This window comes from Balaenoptera physalus (genome assembly GCF_965194825.1).
Source record: "Balaenoptera physalus genome assembly, chromosome: 3".
In the NCBI taxonomy this organism is placed as follows: domain Eukaryota; kingdom Metazoa; phylum Chordata; class Mammalia; order Artiodactyla; family Balaenopteridae; genus Balaenoptera; species Balaenoptera physalus.
The window spans coordinates 13,917,446-13,934,022 of NC_138890.1; the positions used below are offsets into that span (position 1 = coordinate 13,917,446).

Genomic DNA, 16,577 nt, shown 5'->3' on the forward strand with positions numbered 1-16,577 from the left:
TGCCGAGAGTGGGAGGGGTGGAGATCTGAGCTGAGATACAGGAAGGCTCAGGGTGGGGCACCAGAGCGCTCCGCACCCTCCCCCTCTACAGGCACAAACGTGTGGAGAATGTCTGCAAATGTCCTTTCAGCACCCGTGCATCTATTCTTAGCCGTGCATCCCTTCACCTCTGTACAGAGCCTCTGAAATGGGGAGGGTTTGTCGCCACCCAACAGAGCGGGGAAGATGGGACCAGGGGTGGGCAGGCCGAAGCATGATCCTCATTGACAGATAAAATTACTGGGTTTGCAAGGGCTTTTGTTGATGTGCAAGTTAGCTTCTCTTCCTCCTTTGGCATGGTGCATCCTTGCCCGCCTTTCTCAGATAAGATCATGGCCAGCAGGGCTCTGGACAGCGTCCCTGCCTCTTCTGAAGTCAGGTTCAAGTACAGTCTTGCCACCCAAATGGGGACGTCCTGGACAGGCAGTTTCATCCACACCATAAACTCGGATCAAATTACTACCGTGTACCATACCCTGTTCTCATGCCATGCGGATGGGAACCAGGCAGGCAGTGGTGGATCCTGTGGCTGTGCTCCCTGTGGGGCCAGGGGAGCCTGCAAAAGGGACAGGGAGGAACTGGCTGGTCAGAGGCTGGAGTGGACAGGCCAAAGTGCTGTGATGGCATCCTCTATGGTGGGGAGTTTTGCTCCGCTGTGGAGACCCCATGGGTGGGGTCTGGGCAACCATCCTGGGCTCCCTCTACCCCATGATGTGTTACATTACAAGTTGTCAGGTGTGTGTATTTTTCTGGAGATGGTGTGCACAGCTTTCCTTCGATTTCCAGAATGGTCTTCAGTGCCACAAAGCTAAGGGCACTGGCATGGTCAGCTCCAAGTTTGGGGGGAGAGCATTTGATAATGTTGGACGGCAAGTGGTCTGGAACAAGGAGATGGTGGAGGGTCAGCCACTGGGGTCCAGAAGATGATAAGTAACGCAGGAGCAGTGAGGATCAGGAAAGGTGAAGTGCAGGGGCACACAGAGATGCTCATGAGGGAAATACCATTGATGCCACAGTGAGCCACCTTTGCAACCTTTTGAGGAAGGAGGCCACCCAGACCTGTGCTGGGAGGAGAGCCAGGCCATAGTGACAGGACAGTTGCCATGCTGCCTGGGTGGGGGACGGTTGCCAAGGGGCTACCCACTGTCATGGTGATGGCTTCATGGGTGTCCTCAGGTGGCAAAGTGTAGCAAATTACAGATTTTAAAGTTAATTGGATATCAGCTAAACCTCAACAAGTGTATTTATAAGATTGGTCATTTCATAGAGCAATTAGCTTAATGCCGCTTTTCCTGTTGCTTGTTGACGTGAAGCAGCTCTGAGTTACTTTTTACTTAAAAATTTTTTTTTTTATTTTTGGCTGCATTGGGTCTTCGTTGCTGCGCGCGGGCTTTCTCTAGTTTCAGCGAGTGGGGGCTTCTCATTGTGGTGGCTTCTCTTGTTGCGGAGCACGGTCTGTAGGTGTGCGGGCTTCAGTAGTTGTGGCTCACGGGCTCAGTTGCTTCGCGGCATGTGGGATCTTCCCGGACCAGGGCTCGAAGCCGTGTCCCTTGCATTGGCAGGCGGATTCTTAACCACTGCGCCACCAGGGAAGTCCTGAGTTACTTTTATAAGGATTTGTCAGTATAGCTAATGGTGCTGACCTGGAGCTACTTTTATAAGGACTTAGTGTAGCTAATGGTGCCGACCTGGGCTGTGGGTGCCGTGGTTGGGCTCTCCTCAGGGTGGGCGCCTCAAGCACCCTGACCAGGTCATTGTCTCCCAAAAGCCCTCCCCAGCATCGCTGAAAGGAACGACAGCCACTTCTGCTCAGGCCAACTCCACCCCCACCAGCGTGACCTCCGTGGTCACCTCTGCTGATTCTCCAGCCAGTCGACAGGCAGCCGCCAAGCTTGCACTGCGCAAACAGCTGGAGAAGACGCTGCTTGAAATCCCCCCACCCAAGCCCCCCGCCCCTGAGATGAACTTCTTACCCAGCGCTGCCAACAACGAATTCATCTACCTGGTCGGCCTGGAGGAGGTGGTGCAGAACCTGCTGGAGACGCAAGGTGAGGAGGCCCTGGGCCTGGGGCCGTTTTTGTCTCTTGCTGCTGAAGTTTCCATCATGCAATTTGTTTTCCATGCATAGCACATGTTGGCATGTCTGCTGTGTACCCACAGCTGTGGGGCACATTGTGGATGACATCTTGTCATTAGTTATTTGCTTGCTGTGAGGTTTAGATAATTTCTTTTTTTTTTTTTTTAATTTTTATTGGAGTATAGTTGATTTACAATGTTGTGTTCGTTTCAGGAGTATAGCAAAGTGAATCAGTTATACATATGCATATATCCACTCTTTTTTAGATTCTATTCCCATATAGGTCATTACAGAATATTGAGTAGAGTTCTCTGTGCTATATACAGTAGGTCCTTGTCAGTTATCTGTTTTATGTATAGTAGTGTTTACATGTCAGTCCCAATCTCCTGATTTCTCCGTCCCGCCCTAGATAATTCCTTAAACGTACGATAGGCGCCTTCTTTCTGATGGGGCCACTTCTGAGAGTTGGGCAAAGGTGGAACTTTGCAGAGCCTTGAGTGCTCTTAGTCCCCAAAGTGGGAGAGGGACACCTATGCCCGGGCCAGGCTCATTGTATTACCCTCCTTGGAAGTAGTTTGGAAAGCACACCTGCATGTTAGGAGGTTTTAGGAATAAAAGAGTATATATAAGGTAGTGAGCAAAAACGATACTGAAAGGTGGGAGGTCAGGTTGGCCCTTTGGGAGCCTCCAGCAGATGCTGAGCTGAGGACTTTCTGCCCTTAGATTGAGTTCGTGGTGGCATTTATTAGGCAGCCAGCCTGAATCCCCGCCCCACGTGATCTCGTCAGATGCTCAGAGCTGAGGAGGAGGCAGAGCTGTAACCTTTTCAGGGCAGGGGATGGCCAGGTGGACTCCACCTGAGCGACTGTGGGGCACCAGAGCCAGGCCCAGTGGGGAGAGATGTGGGCTCTGACACAGCCTGGATGTGTCTGGATCCCTTCAGTGACTCCTTTATGATGAGATTAAGTTGGCAAAAAAGCTGCTATAAGGCCAGTGCAGTGCGGCAGGCAGGAGGCCTGAGTCAGGAGGCGATGCCTGCCCGTCGTACGCTTGCCTGTGCTGGGCACCCGCTCTCCCAGACCAGTCTGTCTCCGCGTGTTCTCATCAGGGGTCAGTCACCCTCTCCTGTTGTCAAAAAACAGGACCTAACTGTGGGAGGAGGCTCTGAGTCCTGCTTGAGGTGTCTCTTGACATTTCGCAGAGCCACAGGTGGACACTGAGTGCAGCCCTGCGCTGGTGTGTCTGTTCTGGCACTGGTCATGCAGGCCGCAGCTGCCTGGGAAGCAGGTACCCCATCCTCTGGGGTTGGATGTGTGGAAGCAGAAGTGCTCTTGTTACCAGAGCATGTTAGCTGTAGGCTGGGGGCTGGAACTGGGGGCCCAGTGTAGACCCCTGAGCCTTGGGCAGCTTGGGCAGGCAACATCCCATCTGCTCCGTGGAGTGACAGGTACCCCCCCTAGAGTCAGATCCTGCACAGCCCCTCAGCAGTTAGGGGCAGCTCGGCCAGGCCCAAGGCGGGATGGGGAGGCTAAGGGTCTCTCGGCATCATGGTCCATAATGCCAAGAGGCAATTAAACTCAGGAGTGCTGGACACAGAAAAGATAGGAACAGAGTGCAAAAGGTACCCCTTACTGCACATTGGATGGCAAACATATATACATTGAAGAAAGTATCGACCCCACACCTCAGCAGGTGCTTTTTGTGGCTTCCCCAGTCACCCCTCCTGTAGCTGATCAAGGAGCCACCGAGTTCCCATTTCCCAGGGCAGCCGGGTATGTGTCCTGGCCCTGCCACTGACCAGCCGTGCACAGGTCACTTCAGCTCCTTGGCCTCAGTTTCTTCCTCAGGACAGTGGGGTGGGGGGTGCCCCTCAGAAGTTTGTTGTGAGAATTAGACACACTGATACCCACAAGGCACCAGGCACAGTGCCTGTCGGCATAAGCACTCGCCTAGATGACTAGTCCTCTGCTAACTCACCCACTAGCAAGGGTGCCAGTCACCACAAGGTGGGGCCTTGAGTGGTCACCATCTCTTCTCCACTGGTGACGCAGTACGGGAGGGTTGGAAATGTCTGCACTGTGGGTAGGAAAGATGACTGGGAGATGCCAAGCTGACAGCACTGATGTCTTTGAGAGTTGGTATCAAGAGTGCCTAACTCACAGTGTTTTCTAAAGTGCTTCAACTTTGCTTCTGCCAGCAAAGCCTCCCGAGGCTGGCCCAGTGCCCACACACAGTTGGCACCCAATATGTGTTTGCCTAACGAACACTGACTGAGGCTTTGGTGTCCTGATGCCAGTTGGGCCACATGGCCCAGGGTGCTGCCCCTGCTCTGCCCTCATCCATATCCCACCTGGGGGTGGTCCGGGCTCCTACTGTGGTGTTCCTGTTCCTCTGACGTGCGGCACACCCATCTCTCCCTGCAGCGGGCAGGATGTCAGCCGCCGTTGTGCTGTCCCGGGAGCCCTACATGTGTGCACAGTGCAAGACGGACTTCACGTGCCGCTGGCGGGAGGAGAAGGGCGGCGCCATCATGTGTGAGAACTGCATGGCGTCCAACCAGAAGAAGGCACTCAAGGTGGAGCATACGAGCCGCCTGAAGGCCGCCTTCGTGAAGGCGCTACAGCAGGAGCAGGAGATCGAGCAGCGCCTCCTACAGCAGGGCGCCGCCCCCGCGCAGGCCAAGGCCGAGCCTGCTGCCGCCCCACACCCTGCGCTGAAGCAGGTGAGAGTCCTGGTATGGGAGCCAGAGCTGTGGCCTGGGAGCATGGGCTGGGTGGCCTCGCCTTCCAGGAGAGGGGCCTCGTTCCCTTGGCAGGGAGTTGTCGCTAGCAGGCAGGATGTTCAGACATTCTCTCCCACACTCGGCGATCATCTGCCTGGTTGTTAACTTGTGCATCTAAATTGCATTTAATGGTGGTGTTTGGTGGTGAAAATACTAATTTGCAGTTTCTTTAGATTTTGTAGCTTTCACTCGCAGTGTGCCGGCTGACAAGCACTTCTTGTTTAAAAGGACTTTTCTGAAAGCCACATTGAGATACAAAAGGGGCGTTTGGAAGAAATGTTCTAGCTAAATTAAGGAGAGAAGCAAGTTTGAAATCAAGTTTTTTTGGCTGCTTTTTTTTTTTTTTTTTTTTTATAATGCTTTGCTTTCCCACCCCCTATAGACCCAAAGGTCCCTGTTGGCAATTTTTTGTGTTCTTGGAAGTCATTTGTAATTCACTAATAAACACATCTTCTCAAGATCCCTACGTAGTGGGTGGCTGCGCTGCCCTCAGGAAATGCCTATCCTGTGGGGACTGGGCCTCAAGTGGCCATAGCTGCTGCCCTTTGGTCACTCTAGGTCACCCTTGGCCAGACTCTGGACAGTGCTGACCTCGATTTCAACCCCCGTTTGTGTAGGTCATAAAACCCCGGCGTAAGTTGGCGTTCCGCTCGGGAGAGGCCCGCGACTGGAGTAACGGGGCTGTGCTACAGGTCAGAACTGCGGTGCCGGGAGCCCCCTGCACCGAACCACCAACCGGCCCTCACATCCCAGACCGTGACCACGTCAGTCGCCGACTGTCACACTGCCTGTGTCTGTCTGTGTGTCTCTCTCTCTCTTTCCCTTCCTCCTACCCTCCCGCCTCGGTGTAACTTACCTAGTCTCCTGATTTTGGACTTCAGGGATCCCGTGTGGGTGGGAAGAGGTCAGCCAGAGCAAGGAGCGGCTGCGCTGAGCATCTTGCCCTCTGTTGTCCCCTTCCCCACACGAGCTGTTGCACCCTCTCTCCACTGTAGGCCTCCAGCCAGCTGTCCCGGGGCTCAGCCACAACGCCCCGAGGCATCCTGCACACGTTCAGCCAGTCACCCAAACTGCAGAATGCAGCCTCGGCCACAGCCCTCGTTAGCAGGACCGGCAGACATTCCGAGAGAGCCGTGAGCGCTGGCAAGGGCAGTGCCACCTCCAACTGGAAGAAGGCGCCCCTGAGTACAGGTGGGCAGACCCTATGGGGCTCGGAGTAGGAACCTCGCTGGGGTTGGGTCCATCCCTTCCTTATTTTTAACCAAGACGTGCACATGCACAGGTAATGGCACAAAAGGGCCCTGAACCTGCAGACCTGCTGCCTCAGACTCTTCAGCTTCATCTCTTCTGTTCACTAAATAGGATGCCCTGAACAAGTGGCAGCCCTGGATAAATACTAATCACCCTCGCTGTCTCCACCCTCTATACCCAGACTCTCAGCTCTTGACCCAAAATGGGGGACAGAACCCGTTCAGGCAGTGCCCCCCACCCCCGCGCCGTCTGTGGACCCTGTGAGCATAGATGCTCATTTTGCCAACTCACCCCCTCTCCCTTCCTGCCATAGAGAATGTCTGATTCTGCTGTTACAGTGTATTGATACCTTTTGCGGCGCACTGAGTTCATTTCTTACTCACCCAGTGTCCTTCATTCCCTGCTCTCTGGGCACCCTCTTCCCACCCCCTCTGGCTTAGACAGGTCAGATGGTACAAAGTGCAAAACAGAATGAGGAAGCAGGCAGGGGGAGGGGGACCCTTGGGCGGGGGCTGAGATTTCAACTGAGGTAGGCAACAAAGGCCTCTGAGGAGATGGCATTTGAGGAACAACCAGGGGAGGTGGAGACCCTCAGGTGGTCATCCCCCAGTCTGCCACAGCCCCACCTTCCCTGGGTTGTCCTTGGGTCATCCCCCATACCATTTGTCCTGTTTTTTATTATTTATGTGCTGGCCTTAGGATGAAAGTTAAATATGTCTTGTGTCCGTCAGTAATTGGACAGTGAAATGTAGGCACAAAGAGCTGAGAGGAGGAGTTGGGTGAGAGGTCTAATTGGACCAAGTGTCCCATCTCCCTCCTCACCCCCACCCCGGGGTTGCTCTAGGAAGAAGAGGCAGCATCATGAGATCCATCTCACTAGTCAGAACTGGGAAGTCTGGGTTGTTGGTGGAAACAAAACACAGAAGCCGGCTGTGCACACAGCTGACCATGAGTTATAAACATGCCCAAATGTCAGAGCCTTCTAGAGGAGAGTGAGCTCGGGGGAGTTCATCCAACTGCAGAAGAATCTGGCCCTCCTGGAGAGCAGAGAGCATTTGTAAACAAACCAGAGATACTTTTGTTCAGCATGTTTAAGATTACAGCTAAGAACTCATAGACTGGTCAGAAGTTCTTTTTCTGGGAAATTTGAAAGTACATGAGATAAGTGGGAAAAGTCAAATATGAGAGTATGCGTGTACGCACAGTGATAGTACCACGTGAAAACTTCGTATTAAGGGTAACGTTTGAAAGAATATGAAGGAATAAATAGTTGCTGTGTTCAACGATTTGTGGGATTAGATATGAAAGTGTCATGGCTTAAGAGGAGCATTTCTCAGAGGAGTTCTGCTTGCACTCCTGGTTGCCCTGGGTTTCTGGATGGTGGCTTTCTGGGCGGGACCTAGCAGCAGGTTTCTGGAGTGCTGGCCTTGGATGCACAGGGAGGGTTCTGTGGTGCATTTGACTTTGGAACATTTATTCCACAAAATATATTAACCCACCAAAAATACTTCTGAGTAACACAGCGACTCTGGTCCCTGCTGCAGCTGAGACTCCAGGGCAGTCCTTTCCCGCAGGCCAGCCCAAAACCTAAGTGTGCTGGTTGGAGGCTGGTGGGGCGGTGGGGGGCAGGGTGGGTGTGGGTGTGTGATACTTGGGGAATTCCCTGGCGGTCCAATGGTTAGGACTCGGTGCTTTCACTGCTGGGGCCTGGGTTCAGTTCCTGGTCGGGGAACTAAGATCCTGCAAACCGTGCAGCACACCCCCCCACCCCCACCCCCCCAAAAAAAGTGGTACTTGTTCATCGTGGAAATTTGGAGAAAACAAAAAGAGAAGATAATGGCAGTGGCCATTGTCAACCCCAGGAGAACAAATGCTGCACTTCAGGATTCTCCTCCCCAACCCCCCTCCACCTCTTCACTCACATGTCACATGTGTGTAAATGCCAGCACATATATAATAAAAAACAGGAAGTGCCTTACAGAGGGATCATGCTGTATTTAGCATTCTGTGTCCCTCTTAATGTTTTAATGAGAGAATGTTACCATATCATTAAAAACTGAGGACAGGATCAGTTGTAATGACTGCATAGTATTGCATCATACTGGATTGCCAGTTGCACAGTTCAGTCATTTGCAGTTTTTCAGTGTTCTGTATAGCACTGTAGTAAACAACTCAGTTTTCATAGTTCTGGTAGATGACAGAATCTCTGATTATTGCCCCACGTGTAAGGTTACCATGGCAGAGGCTGGGAACATTGTAAAAGCGATTGAGTTATTAAATTCTCTTCAGCTTCAAGGCTGGTATTTGAACCACCTTTGCTCAGTGGGCCCAGCTGAGGCTGGGGTCCTCCCAGGTGCCTCCCCCTGACTGGGCTGTTGTGGCCTGTTGCTCTGTTCTGTTGCAGGCGGGGCCCTTGCATTTGTCAGCCCGAGCTTGGCGGTGCACAAGACCTCCTCAGCTGTGGACCGCCAGCGGGAGTACCTCCTGGACATGATCCCGCCACGCTCCATCCCCCAGTCGGCCACGTGGAAATAGTGCGAGCCGGGCCCAGTGGAGAACAGGCTCCCTCCTCCCTCCCACCTGGCCCCACCACCCTCCACCCGGGAAGACACCCTGCTCCCCGAGAGGGCGAGTAAGCGCCAGCCGCGCTGCGGAAGTGAGAGTTCCGATCTTGGCTGCAAAGTCTCATCGACGTGGGGGGACCACTTCACAGGTGGACCAGGATTATTACTGGGGACCTTTCCCATGGGCTTTCTTCCTTTCTTTGCCTTTAGTTTGCCCAACACCAGCAGAAAAGTGGACCTTGGGGGCTGGTTCTGCTCCTCGCCCTCTCCTTCGGCCCCCCGAAGGGCACATGGACGGCTCACCCTAGACACTGTGACATGCTCGGGCAGTGGCGCCCGGGGCTTCTGAAGTTGAGCGGAGCATTCTGTTTTGTTTTTGCTTTTCCCTCTGTCTTAGCCTCCTAATCTTTGACTGCCTTCCTTCATGGCAATCTCTAGGTTGACAGATTTTTTTAATCACCTCACGATGATGGAGTTTAATGTAAACCGTGCAGACCCAGGGTTCCCTGCCAAGCACGGCCCCCATGCCCTGGAGGGTGGGCCTCTGACCACCCAGCCCTTGCTCCAGCAGAAGGCCTCTGCTGCTGCTCGTCCCGGAGACCCCCGACCTTCCACACTTAAGCAGAAGAACAAACTGCAACCCAGACCCAGCCAGAGAGCCCGGGATCCTGGAAGCTGAGAACCGTCAACAGAGTAGGGAGGAGAGAATCGGCAGCAACATCCAGAGCCTGAGCGGGAAGTTGGGAGGGGCTGGCTGTTGTGGTTTTTGTTGTGGTGGTTTATTTTATTAAATTCTTTCCTTTTCTTTTCCTACTTACTTTGATGGACAACATCCGAAGCCCTGGCCTGTGCTTCTGTCAGGTGTGTCTGGGTGGGGAGGCGCCCCTGCACCCCCCCAGACTTCAGGGTTTATGTTTGGGTCTAGTTTAGAACCTTCCCTTAAAGCAGGGCCATGCTGCCAGGGTTTGCCTTCAGACTTTTTTTTTTTTTTTTTTAAACCCCCCTAGAGTCTACAGAAATGTCTTACAAAGGATCAGGTCTGCTTTTAGTTGTGTTGTGTTTTGGTTTCTCCCACTCCTTAAAAATCAGTCCATGAGGAAAGGCAGAAGCTGTTGTGTGTGTGTGTGCTGCACATGGGCCAGCTCTGTGCAGGTGTGAGGGTGTCACGCGTACGTGCACACGCGTGTGTAGATGGGGTATGCTGCTCCTCACTTCAGCCCCAGCCCTGGTTTTCCTATCCATGCAGTTAGGGACTTAATTTAAAATCCTTATTTTATAGGGCCACCTTCTTCGAATACACTGCTGCAACATTCTAATAAAGGCTCATTTAACCGCCGCCGCCCCCTCCCATGTTGTGTGACTATCAGTGTTTAGAGGACATTTTTGACATGCCATAGAACTAGTTTTCCAAAGCGTTCTAATTTTTTGTTGTGTAAAACCCTAAATTTCTCATTGATTTTTTTTTGAGTACATAATGTAGATGGGCTGAAGGAGGAGGGGAGGGCAGGAGAAGGGTGGCTTTCATTCCAAGATCCAGGGATTTGGGGGAAAGGGGAAATTGACCTTCAGGAGGGGTGGGGGAGCGGGGAAGGGTGTGTTTTTACACCAAAAAATCAAGAGTATGCAAGCATTTCTATTCCTCTCATTTTTCTGTGTGCCTGGCAAATAAATACCTGTCTTATACTACTCTGAGCTGTTAGCTCTCTCTTTTCAATGACATGGGCCAAATTTTCCAAATCCTCCCAGAAGGAGTGCCCGCTGGCCTCCCCTGCAAACTGACCTCAGTCCTATGCAGCAACTCAGGCGTCTGGGCCAAGGTCACCTCTGCACTGGGGATGCACCACGGTTGTTGCACCCCCGTGGGGGTTGACTGGGTCTGTGACTCCAGGGCTCAAACTGAGCCACTTGCATTGGCCCCGAACCCCGTCCCCATCAGAACCTCACTCTCCACTATGCTCAGGAACCACCTCTCCTCACCTCACCTGGCCAGACTTCTCCAGGCTGTTGAATAGGCCTTGTGAGTTCAGTACAAACTGACCGCCACAGGCGGAGGACGGGATGGCCGGGCCCTGACCTTGTCTCTGCCTCCTGCAGCTCAGCATTGCAGGAACATTCCCATAGTAGGACATACTGTGACATAAATGTAGCTTTTTAAAAGGGGGTCAAGAAGGTGAGATGCCTTAATCTTTATTCATTTCTACTGTCTCAAAACTTCTATCTCCCCCCTTTTTTCCTTTAATTTCCCCTTTGCAGTGTAACGTCTATAAGCCTCAAGTGCGTGGTTCTGTGATGAAATTTATAATGTTGCAAGAAAAGGCATTAAATACCTCTCTGAATACGGGAAGGATAGTAACATTAAGGGTATTCTCCCAGCCCCAAAGCCCACCCCTCAAAATTGGCTACAGTTCTGGGAGTTTGTAGGCTCCCAGTTTGTAGGTTTGTAGGAGGATCTGGTTCCCAGGAGAACCAGAGAATGTGGGAGCCCCCAGTCCCAAATGACAGTTGTAACTGCCGGGGAATCTGTGACAGGAACCCCCGATGGCAACTGGAAACTATTCAAAACGTCAGCTGTTCTGTGGACTCGGGTGTGGGGTTCACCAAGCTCACTTCCCCATCTGAAGTGGCTGCCTGTGTGGGCCCGAGTGCACGTGGATGCTCGCACAGATAACTGTGCGTCCACTTGGAGCTGCCCACGGCTCTGGCCATCCTGACCATGTCATGGGGACTCCAGTCCTCAGTGTCCCATGTGTACTGTTGGGACCCACACCTTTGACAAGGTCAAGAGTGGCCTTTCCCGTGGGGGCGGGGGGCGGGGCGCGGCTCTGGTCCTGTCTGTACTATAAGATCTTCAGGAAGCAAAAGCTCACTCCAGTGCAGAGGGAATGAAAGAGGCGACAGTACACCCCTGCTGCATCCTGTGGCTCCTGTGTCCCACAAGTCACTCTCCTGTGGGCGGAGAGACACGGGGAGGAGTTTTCTATATAAATAATACATTATCATCACAGGGGTGTAAATAATGGGAAAGACAGTCCTTGCTGCTCTGCCGTAGGGTTTTTCTTTGATGCCTAGTTATGCTGCACATGGCGTTTGCCTAAAGAACTTGGACTGAGCTTTTTTTTTTTTTTTTAAAGGACAGCTAAAGTTTTATAATCCTTAACAAAGAAAGTATAATAGTCACACTAGTGTAGGGTATTTGGGAGGTGGTTTGTTTTGGTTGGGGGGAGGAGATTGTCACTTGTATTTATTGTGACTCTAAGTCTTTGATAATAAATGTTTAAAAAAAAATCTCCCACCAAACCGGAACAGAAGTTCCAGTAAACAAAGACGCTGGAATCAATGGCTATACATTATGTCATGAGGAAGTTTTAGAATCTGAAGGACAATAAAGAAATGGATGATGTGTTGGCTGTATTTTTTTTTTTTCGTCCCTTCAGCCCTGGTATCCCACGTTGTTTTTGTCGTGGCTTTGGGGCAGCTTGGAAACTTGGGAAGGGACAGCAGGGTGACCCTTTGTTAACGGGGAAGCAAAGGAGAGGACACCAGCTTCTTGGGCTTCTTTCAGGCCTCACTTGTCATGGGTATTTAGTTTTCTCCCAACTGGGTTCCACAGCCTTGCTTCTGGGCCTCCATTTCCACCAGAACCTGGGGCTTTGTGGCCCGTTTACCCACAGCGCTGGGGGAGTGCAGTGAGAATGCAGTGGGTTTTGCCCATTGGCCTGGCTCCTAGTCATCACCAGCCTCCATCCCAGAGTGGTGGGCTTTTCTGGATTGGCATGGCATTGGGTGTCTGCTGCAGGACATGATGTTGCAGGTGTAGATTCTAAGCACAGAGGGTGGGAGCCACCCGGCTGCCTCCGAAATGAACAATTTCTGGTGAATATTTGTTTTCAGATGTTGACACCATGTTTCAAAATTTTACTCACAAAAATGAGACTTGTAAGCACTTTGTTGAATTCCAATGTGCAGTAAACATCACCCTGTTTTCCTAGGTGCTTTTATTTATTTATGTATTTTGCTGTTTCTTGTTATTGGGGCATCTCTGCCTCCAGCCTCCCCAGTGGCCATGACTAGCCTGGGCAAGGCATAGAACTGGTACAAGACATGACTGAAATTAAACCCAACCCTGTCCTGCTCCACCCGTGACACATACTGGCTGGTGCCCCACACCCCGACACTGGCTGAGAGAAGCCCACTTCCGGGGTTCCACAGCCAGCCTTCAAGTGAGTCTTTGCTGGATTAGGCACAAGCTACTCCGTGGACGGAGGGCAAGTCTCATGCATCTTCTCCACCTAACAAATGGGACACCAGCCCTGGTCCCTGAGACCTTGTCCCCTCTGAACTGAGTTGTGGGTGTGGCCGTGAGGCAGGAGGACCCCAGGCCCATTGCTTACACAGATCAACCAGTGGACAGAAAAAGGCATGTGCCATGCCCCAGGCATTGGGATCACACCTTGAGACAAGGGTGAGGAGGGAAAGAATGGGGTAGCATGGGAGGTGACCTTTTTAGGCCAAGTCTTGCATGAAGGGAGGGGAAAAGTGGTGCAGGGAGTGGGAGCAGCCTGTGCAAAGCCTCGGAGGTGAGACCAAGCAAGGCAGGTTGAGGACAAAGGAGAGTAGTGTGGCTGGACTTTGGGGGCAAGGGGAAAAGGATGTGGGTTTTATTCTGAGTGAGCAAGTCATTTCCCCTTTCTTAGCCTGTTTCTTCCTCTGCAAAATGAGGGGGTTGGGGCCACAGCCTATTTGAAGTGAGGGGAGAGGTGGCACATAATCCCCAGGGCACCTGAGAGCCATGGAGGGTGAGGGAGCAGGGGTGGGGTATGGTCAGACCCATAAATGACCACCCTCCTCAGGTACTGTGGGGCTCGGGTGGAGGCAGGTAGGATAAGGGCCTAGGGAGGTGTTTCCCATACACCCCAAATGACAACAGCCACTGTCACCAAACCTAGTAACCTCATCACAAGCAAAATAACCCCCAATCTCCCCCAGACCCTGTGGGGTCTCTCTCCAGATACCAGACACACACCTTTTACCTCTCCACCTTCTTTCCCCCTCCATTCCAGCTACAGGAGTTCCTAGCATTACTCAAACACACCAGCTCCATCTTGTCTTGGGAACACTTGGAACACTGCTTTTGCTGTTTCCAGTGTTTGATTCCTTCCCGGCTCAGCTCAAATGTCGTTCCCTTCAGTCCCTCCTTGCTCACCCCCACCTGGCATTTAGCAACAACTTACAATTATTTTATTTTCACTCCATTCTTTTATTTTACTTTTCACTTGCTCCCTTCACTGACAGGAGGGATGAATCCAAGCCATTTGGCTGAGTCCCAGAGCCTGGCACACACAGCAGGCGCTCAAAAAAATGCATGAAGGACAGAGTACAGAATGAACCCGTCAGACAAATGCCCCACCCTAGACTCTCCCCCGAGGCTCTTACCCTCACCAAGGAAGGGACCCTCACTAGGGAGAGCTTCCACCACCTTCCCACCCCACTTCAGACATATCTGGGTGCAAATCCTGGCTGTTCTTGGGCAAGTGATACCGGTGTGGGCATCAATTTCCTCTTTTGCAAATGCTGTTTCTGTAGGGACAGGCGCCCCCCGCCCCTTGCTGTTCCATCCTTAAACACCAGAAGGGTGCTGGGGTTCTTGCTCCCTAGTCCAGCACCTCCATTCCCAGGACCATTACGACGCCGGGGACGACTCCAAAGCCCCTTCGAGTCTGCCCAAGATGGGGAGCCCGAAAGGTCTGGGTTCGAATCTTTCCAACTCCCTTTTCAGACCTGTAGCAAGAACCTCCACAAGCCTTTCTCTAAAATGGGGCGCCCGCGCCTGCCTTCTCCCGGGGAGCGATCCCCTCCCCCCAGCTCCGTAAAAGGGGGCCGTCGCTAGAGCCAGGTGCGAGAAAGAGCGAGTTTATTGCAAGTTCCAAGGGGGGCAGCGCCTGGAGCGCGCCGTCCCTCACCGGCATGCGCGGCTGGCTGTGGACAGACGCCCTCCGCGCGCGTCCGCTCGCCAGCAGCTTCTCCAAGCAGCCACTGCCCGCCGCGTAGCGGTCGCTCATTCCGCACGGGGGCAACGTTTCCCTCTCCTCTCGTCCAGCCCCTTCCCGGGGCCTTCTCTCGGGGAACCGAGGAAGCGCACGCGCCCTTCTGCTCTTGGGATCTTGGCGGACGAGCTGATTTCCAAACGGGGGGGACTGCCGCCTCCGGCGTCGAAGTGGGAAAGGGGAAAGGGCGCGTGCGCAACGGCGCGCGGCGGCTTCGCGGAACTCCGGAAGCGCGCTTCTTGCGCGTGCGCTGCGCTTGCGCAGTGCTCGGGGCGGCGGGAATGGTGGGAACCCCGGCTTCTAGCCGGAGTCCCCCGAACGCAGCCAGCAGTTGCGCGCTACTTGGCTCGCGGAGGGCCTGGCCGACGGGCTGAACTGCAGTAAGTCGGCTATTAGGGCCTTGCAGCGCTCAGACAGCTCGAGGCCATCGGGGTAGAGAACGCCGCGCTTCTGACGGCGGGGCAGGCCGGCGATGTCGGAGTCGTCGAAGGGCATGCACCCGGTGACCATGACGTAGAGCACGACACCCAGACTCCATACGTCGTACTTCTTGGGGTCGTAGGGGATGCCGAGAAGTACCTCGGGCGACGCGTAGGCGGCCGAGCCGCAGTAGGTGGTGCTCAGGTCGGGGTAGCCATGCGCCTGACGGCCAAAGCCGAAGTCGGTGAGCTTGACGCGGCGTTCATCAGGGCTCAGCAGCACGTTTTCGCACTTCAGGTCGCGGTGCACCAGGTGGTGGTCGTGCAGGTAGCGCACAGCACCGGCGATCTGCGCGAAGAGGTCGCGCGCCTGCCCCCCAGGGATGTGCCCGTTTCGCTGCACGGCCTGCAGTAGGTCGGTGGCGGCCGCCTCCATCACGATGTACAGCTTCCCGTTGCACACCTCGATGAACTCGAAGACGTGCACGATGTGCGGGTGCCGCACGCCCCGAAGGATGGACAACTCGCGTGGCAGGAACTTGTTAACGAAGTCTGGCGGCGCGCGCCGCCGGTCCACCACCTTGATGGCCACCGTGCCCTTGTATTTCTTGGACGTGGCCACCTTCACCTTGGAGTAACTGCCCTCGCCTATCGTGCGGCCCAGCTTATAGCCGAGTTCGCTCAGAAGTTTGTCGCCCGACATGGTGGCGCCTGGGGCTCGTGGGGAGCAGGAGGCGGCTGCTGTCGGTGGGCGGTCGGACTCCGATCTCGGGCCTAACCCATGGCGCTTGGCACCTGCACACCCGCACCCCCATGTGCCCACTCCCGGGCCCCCACCGCCGCGGTGCCCTTTATTGCCTAGGTAACAATTTCTGCCTTGTGAAGTGACCGCGAGCGTCACCCCGCCTCGGGGTGGGGGGTGGGGGCCCAGACCCCGCCTCGTGGTGCCCCCAAGGCCCTAGGGCTTTGTGACTCATAATAACTCTGAATGGTCCAGTTCCCGATGAGAGGACACTAGCAAGGCGTCCCGACCACCACCAGGAGTGGAATCCGTGCCTGGGATTGGGGCGGCTCCTCATGAGTCCGAATCTGAGTAGCAGCCGTCCCCCAACTTCGTGTACTCAGCCCTGACCCTGTGGAGCCCTGGGCTGCCCACAGGGCCCCCCGAGGGGGAGAAAATGGGGAAGAGACCTGGCTCCCTCGGGAGCCTGAGGTTTCTAACTGGCCTGCACATCGCCCCAGAGGGAAGGTGAATGGGTGGTCCTTTGGTGCAAGGACTCTGGCGACCGGACGGGCTGCAGGCTTTGACACCGACTGAGCCACGCCCCATGTGGGAGAAGAGAAAATAAGGACTCTACGGCCGCAGCTGGGGGCGTGCAGTCGATCGCGGGCCCAGCTATC

General features: G+C 54.0%; 2 protein-coding genes across 13 annotated transcripts in view; one reads left to right on the forward strand and one right to left on the reverse strand.

Moving 5' to 3' along the window:
* Positions 1–9,526, forward strand: part of GATAD2A (GATA zinc finger domain containing 2A) — a 99,544-nt gene extending 90,018 nt beyond the window's left edge. For 8 of the 12 annotated variants that reach the window (XM_082457681.1, XM_082457680.1, XM_082457683.1 and 5 more), the window contains 5 exons: positions 1,808–2,087; positions 4,540–4,838; positions 5,516–5,698; positions 5,894–6,089; positions 8,554–9,526. In XM_082457681.1, the coding sequence (XP_082313807.1) occupies positions 1,808–2,087; positions 4,540–4,838; positions 5,516–5,698; positions 5,894–6,089; positions 8,554–8,684 (1,089 nt within the window). In that variant the 3' untranslated portion in view covers positions 8,685–9,526. The remainder of the gene's footprint in view (positions 1–1,807; positions 2,088–4,539; positions 4,839–5,515; positions 5,699–5,893; positions 6,090–8,553) is intronic. The other 4 variants (XM_082457676.1, XM_082457675.1, XM_082457679.1 and 1 more) reach the window with 3 other exon arrangements.
* Positions 9,527–14,601: 5,075 nt separating this feature from the next.
* Positions 14,602–16,551, reverse strand: TSSK6 (testis specific serine kinase 6). The gene has a single exon (XM_082457796.1). The coding sequence runs from the start codon at positions 15,877–15,879 to the stop codon at positions 15,058–15,060; it is 822 nt and encodes a 273-aa protein (XP_082313922.1). The 5' UTR covers positions 15,880–16,551; the 3' UTR covers positions 14,602–15,057.
* Between the last annotated feature and the right edge of the window lie 26 nt (positions 16,552–16,577).